At 43.7% G+C, this 21,823-nt stretch overlaps 1 protein-coding gene across 6 annotated transcripts in view; it reads right to left on the bottom strand.

Moving 5' to 3' along the window:
* Positions 1-5,487: 5,487 nt before the first annotated feature.
* The window catches only part of LOC109907443 (semaphorin-4A-like), a 45,714-nt gene continuing 29,378 nt past the window's right edge, over positions 5,488-21,823 (bottom strand). For 4 of the 6 annotated variants that reach the window (XM_020505406.2, XM_020505403.2, XM_020505402.2 and 1 more), the window contains 13 exons: positions 21,506-21,666; positions 21,143-21,202; positions 19,755-19,853; positions 16,682-16,787; positions 15,401-15,523; positions 14,744-14,871; positions 14,470-14,651; positions 13,726-13,870; positions 13,033-13,222; positions 12,807-12,922; positions 10,275-10,438; positions 7,780-7,871; positions 5,785-7,569 (listed from right to left, as the gene is read on the bottom strand). In XM_020505406.2, the coding sequence (XP_020360995.1) occupies positions 6,713-7,569; positions 7,780-7,871; positions 10,275-10,438; positions 12,807-12,922; positions 13,033-13,222; positions 13,726-13,870; positions 14,470-14,651; positions 14,744-14,871; positions 15,401-15,523; positions 16,682-16,787; positions 19,755-19,853; positions 21,143-21,202; positions 21,506-21,666 (2,423 nt within the window). In that variant the 3' untranslated portion in view covers positions 5,785-6,712. Of the gene's footprint in view, positions 7,570-7,779; positions 7,872-10,274; positions 10,439-12,806; positions 12,923-13,032; positions 13,223-13,725; positions 13,871-14,469; positions 14,652-14,743; positions 14,872-15,400; positions 15,524-16,681; positions 16,788-19,754; positions 19,854-21,142; positions 21,203-21,505; positions 21,667-21,823 lie in introns of all 6 variants that reach the window. The other 2 variants (XM_031793548.1, XM_020505404.2) reach the window with 2 other exon arrangements.

Genomic DNA, 21,823 nt, shown 5'->3' on the forward strand with positions numbered 1-21,823 from the left:
ATTTAGTTAGTTGCTGATTGTGCAGTTTTGGTAACAACGAGACGTCATTGCAGCTTTACACATGTTCATCTAAGTCTTAGCCGTAGGTTTACTTAGGGATGCTTTGACAAGACCACTTGTTCAACATCTGAATGGATAACTAAACGAGCCAATTCTACGACAAGTGCAGATGTAGCATTGACAGCGTTGTACATCCTCAATTTGTAGCACAGAAACACGAGGCTTATTTCTGTTGTTCATTTTCGATGTCCCATTATCGAGGAAAACGTCAAGTCAAATCAAGAACAGGATTGTGTATTGCTTAGACACGTATTCATGACATGAATACAAATCAAAACATGGAAGACAAACTCTGAAAGCATCATGAATATTGAATTCTGCTGAATTTCTGCCTGAAACGGGTCCAGTAATCCAGTTTCATGTCTGTGCGCACATGATGGTTCCCATCACGTTACTGTACTCCCTCAACCTGTTTCCACTGATATCCATCTAGACTGAGCGATGTGGAACTGGTAACATGCCTTTAACACACAGATCTATAGGCCTACAGTAGGTCCATAAAGAGCAGTCAGTCATCCCCCCCCCCCCCCTCCCGTTGTGACCAATGTGGAAATGAGAAGGGGGAGGGAGTCCATGGATGCAATTCCCCAACCCGTGTCTGTGTGGCCCAGACACCAGAGGGTCTCGCCCCTCAGTACCAGTAAGTCTTCCGGTTCCTCTCGGGCTCTTCGATGCCCAGCTTCTCTATCGCCTCCTCCTCCAGAGTCTTGAGGGAGGGCGGATAAGTCTTCTCCATCGCCTCCTCCTTCAGAGTCTTGAGGGAGGGCGGATAAGTCTTCTCCATCGCCTCCTCCTTCAGAGTCTTGAGGGAGGGCGGATAAGTCTTCTCCATCGCCTCCTCCTTCAGAGTCTTGAGGGAGGGAGGGTAAGTCTTATCCAGTGTGTCCTCCGGACTGGTGTCCGTCTGGGATGGCAGACACCAACCAAAAAAGGGGATTACAAAATTAGGGGTGTCAATTCAGAAGGAAGTGTGTGTAGTATACAAGCATGTAGCTGACCCAACTCACCTACAGTGCCTTCAGAAAGTATTCACACCCCTTGACTTATTCCACATTTTTTAGTTTTACAGACTGAATTTAAAATTGTATCAAATTAAGATTTTTTTTGTTACTGGCCTACACACAATACCGCATAATGTCAAAGTGGAAGTATGTTTTTGAAATGTTTGAGTCAATAAGTATTCAACCCTTTTGTTATGGCAAACCTGAATAGATTCCGGAGTAGAAATGTGCTTTAAAAGTCACATAAGTTGTATGGACTCTGTGTTTAACATGCCTCAGTCAAGCAGTAAATTTCAAACACAGATTCAACCACAAAGATCAGGTAGGACTTCCAATGCAGGTACAAATCTGTCGTTCTGCCCCTGAACAGGCAGTTAACCCACTGTTCCTAGGTCGTCATTGAAAATAAGAACTTGTTCTTAACTGACTTGCCTAGTTAAATAAAGGTTAAATAAAAAATGTTAGGCTAATGGCTGAATAAAACTTGACAGGGACTCTCCCCTCTGTCCTACATTACATTCACCTCATTATCATTACCTTCATGTGTTGATTTTATAGCAAGGAACTCCATGGTTAACAGTTTCTTTGTGTCTAGTATCTCTGCAAAAGAATTTGCCACATAGCTGCGATATCAGTGTTCTGTATCATACATCCTAAAGGTCTTCAATGTCCTTTTGTCTCATGACCACTTACTGTGTCCCCTGTGAAAACAGACCAGTCCTCATAATCTATGGGCTCTATGAACGCATTTCTTCTCTTCTTGCCTGGTGGGTTCAATCTCTTGGCTGCTATTGTCCAAGGCCGACTTGTGCCGTAGCGGTAGTCTTTAGGGAAGGCAGCCTTAGCAGCCATTGACAGTACGGCTGTTACCAGCATTTTCCTGGCCAAAAAAATTCAAAACAGACTATTTTACTTTATTGGCTTGTAAAAATCAAAGGGAGACAAAGAGAAGTGATGATGATCTTGCAACATTTACTACTCAAAAGCCTAATTATGGATGCCCATACATGAACCTAACAGTATAGTCACCACAGAATTAGGATCTCTAAGATAGTGATTATAGGCCTAGCTAGCTAGGTACATAAGATGAAATGTGCTGATCAGCACATTTTTTGCTATGATGAAAAGTTGAACATTATAAAATAGATTAAAATCGTTTTTTTAAGTATACCCTGTGTGAACAAATGTGTGCATTTTCATACTTTTTTTACTGACACAAATGTGACCCGTTTCAAGAAGCTAGGCAATTGTCACACGTCACTACTTCACAGAAGAGGCATTTAAAAAAAAATCCATACGCGTTTTGGGGCACAAATGCCTTCTTTCATGTGCCTTAATAACAACAATTGTGTATGTCATCTGTAAATACAAATACATTTTTAAATTATGTAGGTCCAAGGTTTAGCCATGGAAAAAGACAGAAACCTCCCTGCTAGCCATGATTGGCTGAAATAATGGATGGGCTGGATATGCTGAGAGATGAGATCGGATTGGTCTGCCATGGAGAACTGCAAAAGTGTTGCTACTGCTCTCAACAACATTGCTGCCCTGAATTTAGGACACATTATCGACAAAGATCGGAAAAGACACACGACATCTTAATTAGTTAAAGTGGTTCCAGTCTGCCGTGAAGCATTCATCCATGTATACAGGTACTGTAAGAGTCCAGCTACATTTTCACAGAACGGGACCGCCGAGTGCTGTTCTTGGCTGCAACACTCACTACCGAGTTCCAAACTGCCTCTGGTTGCAACGTCAGCACAATAACTGTTCGTCGGGAGCTTCATGAAATGGGTTTCCATGGCCGAGCAGCCGCACACAAGCCTAATATCACCATGCGCAATGCCAAGCGTTGTGTAAAGCTCGCCGCCATTGGACTCTGGAGCAGTGGAAACGAATTCTCTGGAATGATGAATCACGCTTCACCATCTGGTGATCCGATGGACAAATCTGGGTTTGGCGGACGCCAGGACAACGCTACCTGCTTGAATGCATAGTGCCCACTGTAAAGTTTGGTGGAGGAGGAAGAATGGGCTGGGGCTGTTTTTCATGGTTCGGGCTAGTTCCAGTGAAGGGCAATCTTAACACGACAGCATTCGTTTACATTCTAGACGAGTCTGTGCTTCCAACTTTGTGGCAACAGTTTGGGGAAGGCCTTTTCCTGTTTCAGCATGACAATGCCATCGTGCACAAAGCGAGGTCCATACAGAAATGGTTTGTCGAGATCAGTGTGGAAGAACTGCACAGAGCCCTGTCTTCAACCACATCGAACACCATTGGGATGAATTCGAACACCGACTGCGAGCCAGGCCTAGTTGCCCAACATCAATGCCGACCTCACTATTGCTCGTGGCTAAATGGAAGCAAGTCTCCGCAGCAATGTTCCAACGTCTAGTGGAAAGCCTTCCCAGAAGTGTGGAGGCTGATAGAGTAGCAAATGGGGGACCAACTCCAAATGAATGGCCATTATTTTGGAATGAGACGTTTGATGAGCAGGTGTCCACATTCTTTTGGTTATGTAGTGCATTTAACTCATTCATGGAATGACAGGAACACTTTAAATGTTTCCATTCATTTAAATTAATGAAGTGTGTTACTCAAGTCTGGCATGGATATGGCCATATGATGAATCCAAAAAGGTGTAATATGAACTCACCCCCCCCCCCCCCAAAAAAATACATGTAGCGTAGCCGCAGAGGTCCTGGCATGTGTACAATACATCCATTAGAATTATAATGAATGAAACACAAAGCCTAGAGTTATTTCCATTGTGATCCTTTTGTTTAACATTATTCAGATGTCCAGTCGAAGCCATTCAGCACTGGAAGCTGTCTCCACTCAATTTGCCCAGTTTGTGACTCTTCATTTCATACTTTGATAATTGGCTGGTTTGACATTTGAATATATCCAACCTACTGACTTCACCATCTCGAGCCTCATGTCATGTCCCACGTTTAACCATCAAAATACAAACTGTGACATAATTAACTAGTTAGTTATTTTTGCTGTAATGATCACAAGACAACTAGATTGTTTTATGAACAAAATATATGCTTTAAGTTTTATGAGAACTAGTTCTTCCCAATAGTTGTTTCAGGTCCTGGCATAAGAGTCACTTGATTCCTGTAAAGATCCAGAGTCGAGTGTTTGGGATCGAGAACTTGTGGGTTGTGGCCTCTACTGCACATTCTGCAAACAATGTAATATCTTCTAGGTGTTTACGCTCTTATCCCAGGAGCCTGTCCCCTATTCATCTCTCCAGAAATATTCCAGAATTTTCAGGGGGAACAGTCCCCGAGGACAGCCCGTCTGCTCATACTCCTCTTCAGGACAGTCCATTTTAGAATCTCCACTTGCCCTCACACAGAATCCAGACGGTATAGTTTCCCCTTTCTTCAGTCAACACCTCGTACATTTTTCCACTCACTAATCGGGATGATACCCTCTGTCACCTTGAGCCTAGCAGCAGGCATGCCTGTTGCAGGTTAGACTAGTCATCTTGCTTAGTGGCCTTGGTTGGGCCGATGCTTTGCTGCAAATAAATAGAAGAATTGATCATTAACCTTTTGAAACTACTTAGGTCACAGTGAATAGTCTCTCCTCTCTAAATCTACACAACCAATTTTCAGGTATTATGTTAGACAATAGATTGCAACACCCCAGTGCTGACAGCAGTCTCGTGTCCCTGTGAAAATACAACCGTATACAGAGTTAAGGATATCTTGTGTGTGAGAGACAGTTATTACCTGGCATCCTTAGTCTATCTATTGATGGTGTTCCATGATAAAATACATGGTTAATGTCAGTGCAGATTACTGGAGATTACCTACTATACATCTAGTTTGAATCACTGTGATAGATGGCAAGACGAATGCTAAACTGGTGTCAGTTGAGTGGCTGTTTCTGTGTAGTGGTCGCCACCCAGTGGACAAATGGGAGAGCTTTTAAAAAGACATTTTAAAAACTTCGTAAATTACCTACCTACAGGATATGGAGCCAGTTCAGTTGATTTTGAGTTGGTTCAGTTGTTACATCAAGTTACTAATGAAAATCAATCTGATCATGTTGAGTCCAGTCATCTTATCAGTTCATTGTAGCAAGCCATAACATGTATTCATCTATCAAGCCCATTAAGTACCTTCTTGCATGTGGTACTGAGGCTGCGTTTACACAGGTCCACAGATTGATACACGGTCAGTCTTTTGACTATGAAGACTTACGGGACACAAGCATATCTTTGTGAGGAAAAAAAACTGTTTCACAACACAACACAATGGCCAATTTATATGGAGAACAACCTGGAGCCATTTTCTGTTAAATCCTACTCAACGAAGCTTACATTAATAACATAATACTGTGAGGCGTTCAAATGCTTTAAAATAATGAGATTTTCTGCAGTAGGCCTAAATTCAACACAAATGACAGATTTTGGTTTTGCACAAATTGAACTGTTTATTTGCAACATTAGAACGGTAAGATACGATTGTATAAAAATAAAGACAACTTATTTAAAAAAGAAAAAGTGGTTTGATCAGTACCAATGACAAGTACCATATTTTTTTAACTATTAGTCTTCCTCCTCCTCCTCATCATCATCATCATCATCATTTAAAGCAGCTTAAAATGAACCACCTTTCATCTGTTTTCAGTCTCTGAATAGCTGTCTAGCAAAAAAAACATGTTTGTTTTCATCCAAAATGCAAATTTTGGCAATTTCACAGGTTTAAAGTGATTTTCAGATTTCTGTCCAGTTAATACACTGACAACACATGAACAAAACTAAAAGTCTCTAAACACCAGAATAATCTTGTTTGTTCTGGAAGAGATCAGCCTACAGTGTCAAATCAACATCATGTTCTCATGGCTTCACAGACCGCAGGATTTCCCAAAAATGTGCGTTTGGGTGAGAGGGAAAAAGAAAGTTGGAAACACTTGAAGTCATTGGCAGCACATTCAATAGAATGACAAAAATAAACTGGGAAAAAATAAATAAGAGTGAGGAAAAAGCCTTGTACCGTACAACGTGCTCCGTAACCTTCGCTGAAGCTGCAGAGTAAGAAAGTAGTTTAGCAATGTAGACCTGATGCTACAAAAAAAAACACTGATCGAACAGAAAAGGCTGTTTTTGTGTTCTTCGCGATATGCTTCCACACGGCCTGGGATTTGAGTGGACACATTAGTTAATAGTTAGTGGAAGAGAAATCTGTTTAGGAACCAATTCAGTTTTTTTTGGTGGCAGTGTAGAGAGACAGTCCTTCGTGTACATTCGATACATCGGCTTTCTTGGCTCTTTCATTAAATACACAAAAACAGACTAGTCGATTGATCCTCAAATCCAAAGTATATACAGCACAATATAATACACAATATTACATAAGAGCAGTGAGTCATGTTTATCAGTCTGCCCATTTGATTCACAGGCTGGTATCGTACCAGAATAAAACAGTGTCCTTTTAGTTGAGTTACCACAGTCTATCAGGCCAAACAGTCTTTCTCCCCGCCATGACAGTCCACACAATTCAGAGTGCTGCAGTTAGCCGTGTTGATGTAAAATCCCATGGCTCAGAGCGACCATGTAAAAGCTTCATTGCTCTCAGGAAGAGTGGATATGATACTGTCAATAGTTAGGGTGTGAATACGGTCGACTGTGCTCAGATAGGGATGTTGGGCAGATGCCCGTTGGAGCCCTTAGGCGTGCCGTTACACACAACCCCGTTGGCTTGGCCATTGTGAGCCGCCTGCCCGTTCCGCTTGCCTTTGCTGTGCGGTGACTGACCCCCCCGGAGGGCCTCCCGCTCCTGACGGCCACCCCTTTCCAAGTCCCTCCCTGGGGCGTTGGTTTGGGGAGCCGTCCTACTGCGGCAGCGCTGCCTCATGCCGTACAGCGCAATGGTTAGCAGGATGCTGACGCAGCATGCTAGCAGTACAGATACCACCACCAGCTCCTTCAGGTAGGTTTGCCCCAGTGTCAGCTGCAGCTTGTCCCCTCCCAGTGACTTCACCTCAGTCTCCTCCGACTGCTCCACCCAGAAGGTAAAGTTCCTGCTGGTCCGCCTTGTGGTGGCCCGAGTCTCACTTGCCGGCGCGGTGGGCTCCGGCTCGGTCTGCTTGGGCCACATCAAGGGCGGGGTGAGCCATCCTCCCGAGCTGGCCTGGGTGGTTCGGGGGAGGGCCTGGGTGGTTGTGGGGAGAGCTGGGCTCTGGGGGAGGGTGGGCATCACGCCAGGGGCAGTGGCCTGAGTGGTGGGGCTGCTCTTTTGCTTTACCTGGTAGATGGCCAGGTTCTGCTGGAAGCCGTTCTCTGTGGAGAGACACAGGTAGTGGCCCAGGGTTGTGGGCGTGGCCAGGAAGTGCAGGCTTCCGTCCTCCAGCTGCAGGTAGAGCTCCGGGGAGAGGTGGCTGTTGGGTCGCTCCCAGTGGCGGTGGGCCAGGCTCGAGGCCTCTGGACACTGCAGTCGCACCACCTCATTCAGGAACACCAACACCAGCTCGCCTGGGGGAAAGGAGTCTAACAGAATTCAGGAGTCACTGACTGAGGCCCAAGTTCAGATTGAGCCAGATGCTAGTTATGGCAGTTAGCGGCTAGCCCACACACATACAATGCAGTGTGTATCCATCTATAGACTAGTCTGGCAGATAGATAATAGGATAAGCATGGAGATGTTTGTCTACAAAGTTCCCTGTAAGCATGAAGGCTGTTTACACTAGTGATTCTCACCTGCGTTTCCTTTGTGCAGTCCAAACCTGGATCTGGGCATCATGGGCGACGCACACGCCTCCTGCACATTCCCTCCATCCACATCCTGGCCTCTGTAGAAGAGGAGATAAACGCTGTCAGTGTGTGCATTTTTTTGTTTTTACGTGTGTGTACAGTGCATTCGGAGAGTATTCAGACCCCTGGACTTTCTCCACATTTTGCCTTCTTTACAGCCTTATTCTAAAATGGATTTATTTATTTTTCAATCTACACACAATGCCCAATAATGACAAACCAAAAACATGTTTTTTGAAAATTGCAAATGTATAAAAAAATACAAAACTGAAATATCACATTTACATAAGTATTCAGACCGTTTACACAGTACTTTGTGTACCTTTACAAATCATGTCCAATCAATTGAATTTACTACAGGTGGACTCCAATCAAGTTGTATGCAAGCTACAATGGGGTATTGTGTGTAGACCGATGAAAAAAAAAAAATAATGTTCGCTCAGCAAGGCTGTAACGTAACAAAATGTGGAAAAAGTCAACGGGTCTGAATACTTTCCGAATGCACTGTATGTGAGTTTGTGTGATATATTCTGTGCGTCTGTTCATACAAAGATCCTGTTTACATTCTGGTTAACTTTAATGTCTGTTTTTTTTGGTACAAGAGATTTGTAGCTACACACTGAACAAGGCTGCAAAGCCAAAACGTCTGAGTACACTATCCCTGATCTAGTAACAAAAAAATGAAGTAAGCTTTGTGATATTTTTATTATTATTTATTTATTTTTACCTTTATTTAACTAGGCAAGTCAGTTAAGAACACATTTTTATTTTCAATGGCGGCCTAGGAACAGTGGGTTAACTGCCTGTTCAGGGGCAGAATGACAGATTTGTACCTTGTCAGCTCGGGGTTTTGAACTTGCAACCTTTCAGTTACTAGTCCAACGCTCTAACCACTAGGCTACCCTGCCGCCCCTTTGAGTGCGGACCCATCACACTTTTTTGCTCATCTGAATCCACAGGTTTTACACACAAACTAAACTTCTGGTAGAGCGCAATGGTTACTTCTTGATTAACTCCATAAAAATAAAATGGACCCAATAAATTACACATGACCCAATAAAGAGACAAAAGCATGTGGACGCCTGCTCGTCGAATATCTCATTCCAAAATCATGGGCATTAATAGTTGGTCACCCCTTTCTGGGACGGCTTTCCCCTAGATGTTGGAACATTGCTGCAGGGACTTGCTTCCATTCAGCCACGAGCATTAGTGAGCTCAGGCACTGATGTTGGGCGATTCAGCGTTCCAAAGTTGTTCGATGGGGTTGAGGTCAGGGCTCTGGCAGGCCAGTCAAGTTCTTCCACACCAATCTTGACAAAGTATTTCTGTATGGACCTCGCTTTGTGCATGGGGTATTGTCATGCTGATACAGGAAAAGGCCTTCCCCAAACTGTTGCCACAAAGCTGGAAGCACAGAATCGTCTAGAATGTAATTGTATGCTGAGGCATTAAGATTTCCCTTCACTGGAACTAAGGGGCCTAGCCCGAACCATGAAAAACATCCACAGACCATTAGTTCTCCTCCAAACTTTACAGTGTGCAATATGCATTCGTGCAGATAGCATTTCTCCTGGCATCCACCAAACCCAGATTTGTCCATCGGACTGCCAGGTGTTGAAGCGTGATTCATCCCTCCAGAGAACGTTTCCACTGCTCCAGTGTCCAATGGTGTCGAGCTTTACACCACTTGTGTGCGGCTGCTTGGCCATGGAAACCCATTTCATGAAGCGCCCGACGAACAGTTCTTGCGCTGATGTTGCTTCCAGAGGAAGTTTGGAACTCGGTAGTGAGTATTGCAGGGTATTGCAACCATTTTTACACACTACGCGCTTCAGCGGTTCTGTTCTGTGAGCTTGTGTGGCCTACCACTTCGCGGCTGAGCCGCTATTGCTCCTAGATGTTTCCACTTCACAATAACAGCACTTACAGTTGACCGGGGCAGCTCTAGCAGGGCAGAAATTTGACGAACTGACAGTGCCACATTGAAAGTCACTACGCTCAAGGCCATTCTACTGCCAATGTTTGTCTATTTAATTTTTTATTTAACCGTTATTTAACTAGGAAAGTCAGTTAAGAACAAATTCTGCCTTGAACTGAACTGCCTTGTTCAGGTGCAGAAGGACAGATTTTTTTGCCTTGTCCTTTTACCTTACCCTAAATAAATATTCAGTTTTTTCTTAAATAGTATGTGCCGGTTTTCAAGAAACATTAATCCTACTCCTGTACTTGTGCATCAGGAAATCCAGCCCTGAAGGAAATACATGAATTCCACCAAATCTAAAATGTCACAGCCTTTATCCAAAAGTAATTCCTTACACCCGGCTCTACGCAAGTTGTATATTACGCTTGCCATGGTACATTCTATAAATCCTACAGTGTATTGGTGTTTTAGCTGCTGGGTGGAGTGGTTGTAATGGAACGTGACGGGGTATGACACTCACACGTTGCCCTGGATGCTGGTGGTGTGGGTACAGACTTTGACAGAGGGGTCCCAGCCACAGAAAGGATCCCGGGACAGCACACACTCTGCACAGCTCCTGTAGTAGGAGCAGTTGGAGGCCGGGACCCTCACCACGCCTTCGGATGAGCCCACAAACACCACACCCTGTGTGTGTGGGGGGGTGGGGGTGGAAGGATAGCGTTAGTGCTAAGTCGCTAATGTTAGTGTACAGCAGAGGTCACCAACCTTTTCTGAGTTTTGCGTCCAAAAGCAAGCAGAGATCTACCGCCCAGATTGATTTGTATTTTTAACGTTAGTTTTTATTTTACTGGATTTAATAGCCTGCATCGAATGGTCAGTCTTAGGGGAGGGAGGGAGGGAGCAGCGGTGAGGCTGCCTCTCACGGGACTCACCTTCCCTCCACTCTCCCTTCCTCCGCTGAGAAAAGGGGACAGTCTTCCAGCTGATGGCGAAACTCAAGTCGCACTGCATTCTTTTCTTGCCTCGAGCAGCATTTCATGTTACTCCGATGACCAGAGAAAGTTACATATTCCTCGATTTTAACAAAGACAAGCCGCTAATATTAACAAGGCAAGCTTATCGGAGCACTTTGCTGTACTCATTGATTGCAGCTGCAGTGCTGGTTGTACAGTAGTAAGTGGAAGTAGAGAGAACTTTTTTTTGGCGGGGCTTATATATATATATATATATATATATATATATATATATATATATATATATATATATATATATATATATATATATATATATATATATATATATATATATATATATATATATTACTTATAAAAACAGCAGATTTTTTTCTGTATTCACTGAGTCTCTAGCTTGTCATGATTTTAAAAGTTTTGAAATCTCACAGTATCAATTTTGCTGTGTGTCCAAAGCTTATTTTTTTTTTACAGTCTATGGCTCGAGGAAACTGTGCAGACACGGATATCTGATTGGCCAACGGTAGGCCTATAAGTGCAATTGATTTGTTCTCTGGGCCTGCCGGGTAGGCGGAGATCTACCGTCAGACACATGAAATGCTTCAAAATGGGCACACTTTCCTTCCCGGCGTTAGGGCTGCTGATTGAAGTGCACCTACCACCAACAGCACAAAAAATAAATAAATAAATAAAATAAGTTTTTTTTTTGGAAAGCAAGACTATTCTTTTTTTTACAGAAATGCTTTGGAAATCAACCCGGTTGGTGACCACTGGTGTACAGCTATGGCAAACAACATAGGGGGATAAGGATAGAAACATGTTAGCATTAGTATACACTTACATGAACAAAGGAACAAACTGATTTATTGGGTATTATTTACGAGAACGATTAATTGAAGCAAATTTTGACAGTTAGTCTTGGAAGTGTGTTGCTCTCAACACTGGGGCTGTGGGTCTAGGTCACGTACTGAATATAAGCACTTCTTCAACCGATAAAAGTGTCTGCTAAATAACCATATTTCGGGTTCAGTCAGAGAACAAAGATTCTCTGCGACGTGTGTTGTGACCCCTACGTGACATGTACAGTACATTATGTCTTACCTACATAAATAAATTATGATTTCAACAGACAGCACATGCATGGTGAACCAGAACCATACGGCACGCACACACACACAAGCTGAACCATACTACATACACGCTCGCTGATCCAGAACCATACTGCGCACACACGCTGAGCCAGAACCATACTGCACGCACACACGCTGAACCATACTGCACACACGCATTCACACCTTGAATACATTTGTCACACTGAAGCGCAGCGTCATGAACACACATCATAGACAGACAGCTCTCCAGCTTATTTCTCTCACTCGCTCTTTCGTGCAGCAGATCCGAGAGAGCGGGCTTATCGGTGCTAATACCATGGCCTTCTCTACGGTCATCCTGCCTCGGACACACCGTCCTGCAAAACCTTACCAGCTTCTGTTCATTTAGCCTACACTATGGTCTACAGTGTACACTTAACAATAGTAAAAAAACAGTAATAAAAAATTTAATTGTATTTGTCATCAGCATTTCATTATTTGCGAGGAAGGCTGTTAGATAAAACCTTGAAATATTATATGCAGTGGTAATAAAGATGTTTAACAGAGTTTCTGCATGTGTAATTGACTTTGTGTCTATTCCTTGCTAACCAACCATCTCGCACTTCACAGAAGGCATGTAGCCATTAAGTGACACACACACTCCCCAGGCCATGTCCACCGGTCAGTCACCAGCAGATGTGACGTGATTGGTTTAGACCTCTGGGCATATTGGTGGGGTTCGAGAGCAGACAAACCCAGCGCACACAGGAATGTGACAGGCGAAGTTAATGTCAAGGTTACATCCCCTGAGAGCTTTGGCGACAGGGAGATTCACTGTTTGCATCGTTCGCGGCTGAAGTGCTAATGTTAAGTGCCAGCAGGCCCCTGTGGTGTAGAAGCCATTTCAAATGTAATGTGACAGCGAGGCGAGGGTAAAGTGGGATGAGTACCTGACTTGAGATGGAGAATACCTAATGACGAGAAAGGTACCTTGGCTATTGAGAGCAGGAGGTTCTTCACGGCCTGAGGCTGCTCGAAGACCTGGACCTCCTCAACGATGTGGGCACCCTTCTCCAGCAGCACTGCTTTGTGGAGGTAGCCCGATTCTGAAAGCAAGCGTTTGAGCAGAAATGACTAAACACGGTAATGGTGCATACATGTACCGAGTGACACATTGATATTTAGGTCGATTCCGGTTGAAAACAATGTCCAGTACCTGTGAGCAGGAAGAGGACGGTGTAGTTCTTGCCGTTGGCGGCCTGTACACGCTGGGTGACCACGTGGCTGTAGCGCTGGTCAGGTGACACCATGGTCAGGCTTCGCCCCACAGGGTGTACGCTGTCGTCCGCAAGGAAGTTCTCTTTGACAAAGCGAAGGGTGTTGTCCGAGGCGTTGTGCAGGCCACACTGAGAGGACGGAGAGAGAGGGATTTTACATCCAGCTGTATGTCAATTGGCCTGTGTGGGAGTCATCCACAACAAGTATGCTAAGGAGATTGAAGAAACTTTGAATAAAAGGAGATTAAAGTCGTACATCTCCGATATCACATTTGTTATGCCAAGTTAAATGTGTGGAAGTTTCTTCTTTACTGAACATCAAACCAGGCCACGCTTATGATCTTAGGCATGGCTGATTGATCCTCTATGCAATACATCATGGGGAGACAACACTGTAAACAAATCAGAAACGTAACTAACATTTACCTAGGCAATTATAAACAAGGCATTCACCCGGCATTGTTTGGTCTGAGTAGCTTTTGTTCCGTTGGGTCTTCAGAAGTTGTTTTTAATTCTTAATTATATTTTCCTTTCATCCAATCTCTTTGAAGAAGTCAATTTGCTAACAAGCTAATTTATTTCTGCTGACCCTCAGGGGACCTCTTGTCATTCGAGACGGAGTCACAGCTTACCTCTCCCGGGTTGGCGACCTTTTCCTGAACCCGCATGCTCCACCGTAGCGTGTCCCGATTCAGGACCTTGTAGTTGCCTGCAAAAACTGCTTTGATGTCGCCCAGGCGAAACGCACACACTGCCGACCGCCCTGAGTTCACTGACCTAGTAGTGCACAAACATCAGACACTTGCGGTCACAACCGTGCTACAATCTGGTAGCAGCTAAAGTAAATAACTTAACTTGGCAAAGGAACTTGTCATGCAATTTTTTAAAGCACAAACACATTTCTTGTTTCAAAAAGACATGCCAGCTAGTAAAACATATTTTTTTTTTAAAAAGGTGTTCTTGTTTGACAAATGTTTTTCTGGGATTCAAATATAATTTGGAGTTCATAATACTATACTATACATGACCGGGACTGGTCATCCTCTAGCAAGGTACAGGTAACACCAACATTCTTAAATAGTGTGTTGTCCACCACGGGCTGTCAGAACAGCTTCAATGCTCATTGGCATAGTTTCTACAATTCTATTAGAGGGATGCGACACCATTTTTTCAGAAGAAATTCTATAATTTTGTTGTTTTGTTGTTGATGTGGTGGTGGAAAATGCCGTCTCAGGCGCCACTCCAGAAAGTGTTCAATTGGGTTGAGATCTGGTGACAGACCTGAAAGACCTGCTCACAAGAAACAACGGTTGCCATTCGTACAGGAGATGTCAGATGACTTAATCCCATTCATAGCGAATGTCTAAACTACTGACCACTGAGAGCTGAAGATGCCGAAGAAGAGAGTGTCGTCCACTGGGGCGCCCTCAGGTGGCGGGAGGGTGACGATGTCCTGGATGACGTTATAGGGCAGTTCGTTGTCAGACTGGCACAGGAGCTGGGCTTTGGCAAAGGTGGTCCAGCGTCGCTGCAGGGTACGCTGGCCCCCAATGTCACTCTGGGACAGACAGGAAATGGTTGAGAGGATTATCATTAAACACGCATCTTGCACACACTCGAAGTACAACCACACAATAATGCATCTCTTACCGTGCAGACTTGGGCGATGCGAGATACAGTGAACTTGTCGATGAAGTCGTACTCCCGGCCCACCTCGCTGAAGAAGAAATAGATCTTCTCCTCACTGGGGATGAAGTTGGAGCTGATGAAAGTGGGATCTGGAGAAAAAGATTGAACAATTGGCTAGACTAATCGAGAGATAAGTGTGTTACTGAAAGCTTGTTAGGCAAATTAATTAACAAAGGAATCATTTGAACGCAGTCCAGACGTATTGGTTAGGAGGTTTAACCAACACCAACAGACTTATAAACTACTTCCTTAAATGTAGCTCTTTAAAATGCACATTTCCTTTTAGCTGTACATTGTGGAATAGGTCACATGTAGAGTACCAGTCAAAAGTGGACACACCTACTCATTCCAGGGTTGCTTTATTCTTACTATTTTCTACATTGTAGAATAATAGTGAAGACATCACAACTATGAAATAACACATATGGACTCGTGTAGTAACCAAAATAAGTGTTAAACAAATCAAAATATATTTAGATTTGAGATTCTACAAAGTAGGGGGGGAGGGGGTGCAACTCAATATTAGGAAGGCCGTCCTAATGTTTTATACACTCAGTGTATTTAAGCGCCTTGGGGATCTGTGTTATACATCATGAGTAGTTTGTTGCAGACACGTACCCTCCAGCCAGCCCAAAGTGTCATCCAGCTTCAGATCAACATGGCTGCCCTCGCTGAGGTGGCGGGAGATGACCGGCCGGTTTCCCATGTAGTCCGCAACTGTTCCAGTGTACAGCTCTCCATCTGAACACACACACACACACTGAGTGTCATCCAGTACAAGGTATGTGAATCTAAGTAAACATACAGGAGAATGACATAAGAGCCAAAGCTGAAAATTTCCTCCACCATTAACAGAGTCCAATACCTTTATTAAATGACAGAGTTAAAGAAATGTACTGGCTTTGGATGACAACAAGGTCATGTTCAGAGGAAGAAAAATATTATTGTACAGTCCGTGCATGTAATCATTATATAATGTACTGGAAATGGCCATGCACATCAAGACACAATACCTTAGCAGGTGACGAGAGATTCTGTCAAGACGTGATATTTATTGCAAGGGACATGACCCAAATACAAGATGTGTGCATTGTTAACCATTAACCTTGCGTAGTACGTCTCAGCTGTCATAACAGCAAGCTTTGCTGGGGACAGATTCTCACAACCTGTTGTGACAGGCGTAATGACTATTTATGAATGTCATATCCAGGGACATTTAAAACATCCCCCTCTTGGTCAGTGAAATCACAATCTCGAAAACATAAAATGTTAATTATGGCCAATGAAAGTATCCAATAAGCCTAATCAGGATACATATGTAAATACATATCTTACCCATAAACCCCCTCCACCAGGTACTGTAAATGTTTGCTAGCAGTCACATGCCGCCCACATAAAGGCAAAGACATCAGGCCAAGGGTTTATGGGCAATATTAGCCTCTGCTGCTCCTCTCTCTCAGACACCATCACAGATTAAAACGCCACCACATTACCACCACACACTACTCGTAACCCCTACCCTACAATGAGATGGGACAAATGTGACGACATCGAAGAGACTAAGAATCCCACATGGATCCCTATCCCCATAGGCACTCCTGTAGATCTGAAATGATTTTTTTCAAGCAATGTTTTTAATTGCTTGATGGTGCCTTCTCATAGGTTGGGTGAAATTTTCACCATACAACTCAGACCTATCAAATCCTTTCAGATCTAAAAAGGAGTAGACACCAGTATACCATAACATGTCTGATATCATTGGTTGGTAATGGCACACTTCCTGGAGAATGTTTAAAGCTATGATGTCATCATTGCCCATAGCCAATTACATTTCCTTGTCTAAAGGCTCTGTCCTGTGGTTTTTTAACTACCCTCCACTTCCTGCGAGTCATCTCTTACCAACGGTGATGGCCGAGTTACGTTGGTAGGGGTCATAGGGGCAGCGACCTCTGCCCTCCTCTGGCTTTCCGCTGGGGCTTGTTACCAGGGAGAACATCTCAGAGTTCTGTAGGGAAAAGAGCAGAGTAGAGTGAGGCCTGGAAGGAAGCAGAAGTAATTCCACTACCTAAGAATAGTAAGTGAACCTTTACTTAACTAGGCAAGTCTGTTAAGGCCTTGTTCAGGGGCAGAAAGACAGATTTTTACCTTGTCAGCTTGGGGAGTCTATCCAGCAACCTTTCGGTTACTGGCCCAACACTAACCACTAGGCTACCTGCCGCCGCAGTAAACGCCCCTTTACTGGCTCAAATAGCCGACCAATCAGCCTGTTACCAACCCGTGGTAAACTTTTGGAAAAAATGTTTTACCAGATACAATGCTATTTCACAGTAAACAAAATGGCAAACTTTCAACACACTTATAGAGAAGGACATTCAACAAGCACTGCATTTACACAAATTACAGAAAAATTGATGATAAAAAGATTGTGGGGGAGATTGTGGTTTTGTTAGGACTTCAGTGCGGCTTTTAACATTATCGATCATAGTCTGCTGCTGGAAAAACACCCCCTGCTATCTTGTGGATAAAGAGTTGCCTGTCTAACAGAACACAGAGGGTGTTCTTCAATGGAACCCTCTCCAACATAATCCAGGTAGAATCTGGAATTCCCCAGGGCAGCTGTCTAGGCCCCTTACTTTTTTCAATCTTTAGTATCGACATGCCACTGGCTTTGAGTAAAGCCAGTGTCTATGTATGCAGATGACAACACTGTACACATCAGCTACAAGAGTGACTGAAATGACTGCAAAACTTAAAGCTGCAGTTAGTTTCAGAATGGGTGGCAAGGAATAAATTAGTCCTTAATATTTCAAAAACTAAAAGCATTGTATTTGGGACAAATCATTCACTAAACCTCAACTAAATCTCATAATGAATCATGTGGAAATTGAGCAAGTTGAGGTGACTAAACGGATTGTAAACTGTCATGGTCAAAACATATTGATACAACAGTAGTTAAGATAGGGCAAAGTCTGTCCATAATAAAGCGCTACTCTACATACTTAACAGTACTATCAACAAGGCAGGTCCTACAGGCCCTAGTTTTGTCACACCTGGACTACTGTTTAGTCGTGTGGTGAGGTGCCACAAAGAAAGACTTAAATGTAATTGGCTCAGAACAGGGCAGCACGGCTAGCCCTTGTATGTACAGAGAGCTAACAATAATATGCATGCCAATCTCTCCTGGCACAAAGTGGAGGAGCTGTCTGTTTGAACCACTGGCACACAGCAAGGAAACCCATCCATACCCCACAAGATTTGCCACAAGAAGTCTGTTCACAGTCTCCAAGTCCAGAACAGACTATGTGAAGCGCACAATACTACATAGAGCCATTACCACATCAAGTAACTGATGCAAACAGTACAATTTTATTTTAAAAAAACACCTTATGGAACAGCGGTGACTGAAGCAACAAACACAAACATAGGCACAGACACCTACACACACACACACGATACATACGCACGATACACAGATTTTTTGTGTGTTGTAGATATGTGGTAGTGGAGTAGGGGCCTGAGGGCACAAACTTAGTGTGTTGTGAAATTTGTTGAGAATGTATTGTAATGTTTTTAAAAATGGTATAACTGCCTTATTTTTGCTGGACCCCAGGAAGAGTAGCAGCTGAATTGGCAGGAACTAAATGGGGAAAAAATACACCAAATTACTCAAGAGGGAGCCAAAGTTATGCGTTTAGTGCGGTTTTATCTAACATCATAAGTTAGACGCGCTACACTGGATTCGTAATTAACCACGAGTGATACTGTAGTCAATGAATCCTGCTACAATTGCCGTGGTTAGCAAAGTGTCATTTTGAACCTTGAAATTTTGCTCTGTGTCCACTTTCTGCTAATTGACCATTGGCTCACGAGGGTAAATACTTGATTAAGTGGCTTGTACTTCCTCGGGGATACACTTCCAATGTAGCAGCTAAAAACCTGCAAGTGCTACACTGCTAGAGATCATTACCTCGATGTAAAACGGGCCCAAATGTAAAATGGTTACTAAAGACAGAGACAGGCATCTGAGGCTAAAGTACGCTTTGTTCTAGCTAAGTATATAAAGTATATATTTTTTCAATCATCTATACCACAGACACATACAAGTGTTGCCCTGTTTTGGGCATCATATGTGAGGGATGTCCTGTCTGAGTGGCCTGGCCGGCGTTGGCTATGTGAGTGTAGTACAATAAAGCTGTCAGCATCAACATGACCAGAGTTAACACAGGCTTGACTGGGGGTTACTCGAGGATCCATTTTCTTAATCATCACACAGAAATGCTCTTCCACACACACACACACACACACAAACTGTCTCAGCCCGTGGGCATCAGACTAAGGGGACGAGCCAGCAGAGTACGAAAACATTGCCGGGGCTGGTCGTTGAGCTCAGTACCGCACATAACTGGCTCAAGAAATGATCAATCGCGTGTGAAGCACCGGCACGCACGTTTCTGGGCCAAGAAAAATACCTACTGCCGAGATGTGCTTGACACTAATGTCTTCGCCGTTGGATAGCTAATATCTAATATGGGTTTACTGTACAGCCCATGACCAAGCACCATTACCCTCTTAACAGAGTTGGAGAAGATACTCAGAGGGCTGGATGGAACAAAAACAATACAGAGAGGATTGAGGGAGGCGGTCACGGAAGGAGAGAGCAAATAGGGATAAACAACCAATAAAACAAGTTAGAGTGATAAATGTAAGATTGTGTGGGAGGAACAGTACAAACATGTTCATTTCTTGCTGTCCTCACTGCATTTGTCCTTGAGTACACTGAATCATACATTTGGTGACGATAAAGCTCGTTTTTAATTTGAATATGGAGTATGAGAAAAGTATTGAGGAAATAATATTATGTAGGTGTGGGTTCCAATACACTGTACAAATATATGTCATGCCAGTAAAAGCTAGTTACAGTAAGAGAAATGTGGAAAGAGAAACGGATTGGCTCGAAAGAAGAGCATCTTACGATGTAGGTGCAGCGTGGGCTGAAGGCGAAGGTTCCACAGGCGTACATGTGCGTGGAGTTCAAGAACTGCAGCACCCGGATGAAGTTGGGACAGTCCGCCTGAAGGGGGGGCAGAAAGAGGGGGAACAAGACAGAGAACATGTTAAGACGGTGCAAATAACTAGGTATCGTCCTTAGAAATGTGGGAGCAGGGCGAGATGGAGAAAGCGGGTAGACAGTGTTGTTAAACATTTTCCTAATCCTGGTCCTTGAGGTACACTGTGTGCTACACAGTTGGTCACTCCAGTCTAAACAATACTCATGTTCTAGGAATTGTAGAATATAAACGTTTTGCCAAGTTTGATAGGCGAAAGCCAAACCTAATAAATAAACCTTCAAAATCCAATGAACTTCAGAACCAGAACTGGGTGACCCTGCAGAAACGCTTGGGTCAGTCTGTCTAGAGAGAGCAGGTCAGGGGGAGGGAGCACCGTTAGCACCAGTGAGCTAATAGCTCTGGTAACCCTGATCTCATTACTTAGTTTTAAATGGGGCCACACGTGGAGGCTTACTTCAAGGGAGGCCTACATTACATTAAAGGGACTCTCCGGTACTTTTGTATACTTTTAGCCGGTGGGTGTGAAAGTAGCGCTCACGAGCCAAAAGCAGTTCATCAATACAGTGCCCTTGGAAAGTATGCAGACCCCTTGATTTAATCCACATTTTGTTACGTTACAGCTTTATTCTCAAATGTATTCAATTGTTTTTTCCACCCTCAATCTACACGCAATACCCCATACTTGAATTGAGAAATTCAAATAGTAGCTCTTTTTAAAAACGTGTCCATCAAAACATAACACGCCATTGCGTTTCGAATTGAAGATGCTTCAAATGTGGCTAAACCCATTGCCACGGATGCTAGGTACAGGCCCATTCTGTAGGTCTGCTAATCCCGATTGGCATAAGACCATCTGGTATCGACTTCCTCCTTTTGTATCGCTGGCACATTGACGGACAGAAAGACAGTTAAAGTTATCCAATTAAATAGCTAAACAATTCCATTAGAGAATTACAGTCTTGGTGGGGTGGCTGTTGGTGGAATGCAGTGACAGCTGTGCCTCCAGTAAGTAATGCTTCTCCTCCAATTACTAGACAGACCAGAACCCCCGTGCACAGCATCATCCTATCCCCGCACCTACTTGTGTAGTTGTATTAATTTCTTATTCTAACAGATTAAGGTATAAATCGATGTTCAAATGAAGTGCTATTGAAAACTCTTGCAACGGAAGCCCCAGATATTGACTCAGGGGCCTAAACTGCCCGTCTAAGATCAAATCTAGGGGAAACACTGGCAGCATGCAGCATTAATAATGCTAATGAGTGGATTGGCTGAGCTAGGGTTAACTTGCCTTTTTCTTGCCCTTCATGGAGCATTCATCCAGGTCCTTCACTGAGGGGGACCAGTCCAACTGGGAGAAGAATGGAGGGAGAGAGGTCAATGTTACGACTGTTGAACCAGCTGTGTTTGTGTTTCAGATGACAACCGCTGAATTAAACCACTGGAATGGGGACATTTTCTCCAGTGTTGAATATTTCCAATACAGCCTGTATGAACTGTAGGGCTTAGGTATTTTCCAACCAAATCTGGTGGTCTTATGCAGGAACTTACAGGGTTTATACAGATTCATGAAGTCTCAAAGCTGATCATACTCATTAACAACATTGTGATTAGATGGGTGTAAACGTCAATGGTAAAAGGTCAACCCCCCCACCTTGCTCCTCATCACAATGACATCCTCCTGGCTGACATCCAATGAGAGCACTGCATCCCGCGCTCCCACAAACAACGTGTCTCCGTTGTCGCTTAGCAACAGTGTGGTGGTGTTGCCGACGTCCGAGCTGTCGAAGTGGCTGAGAGACCTCCCGGGTGTGCCTGTTATGCAAGACATGAAAGTGGCAGGCGTTAGGTTTCCCTTTCCCATTCAAAATAAAGCGCATGCAGATACAGTTCAACCTTCATATCAATGCGGACTTCCACACGAAGCAACGAGTATTACACGGCTCAGATAGTTGGAACATGCTGTCGACAA

The sequence above is a fragment of the Oncorhynchus kisutch genome, linkage group LG17 (assembly GCF_002021735.2).
Source record: "Oncorhynchus kisutch isolate 150728-3 linkage group LG17, Okis_V2, whole genome shotgun sequence".
NCBI classification, from domain to species: Eukaryota; Metazoa; Chordata; class Actinopteri; order Salmoniformes; family Salmonidae; genus Oncorhynchus; species Oncorhynchus kisutch.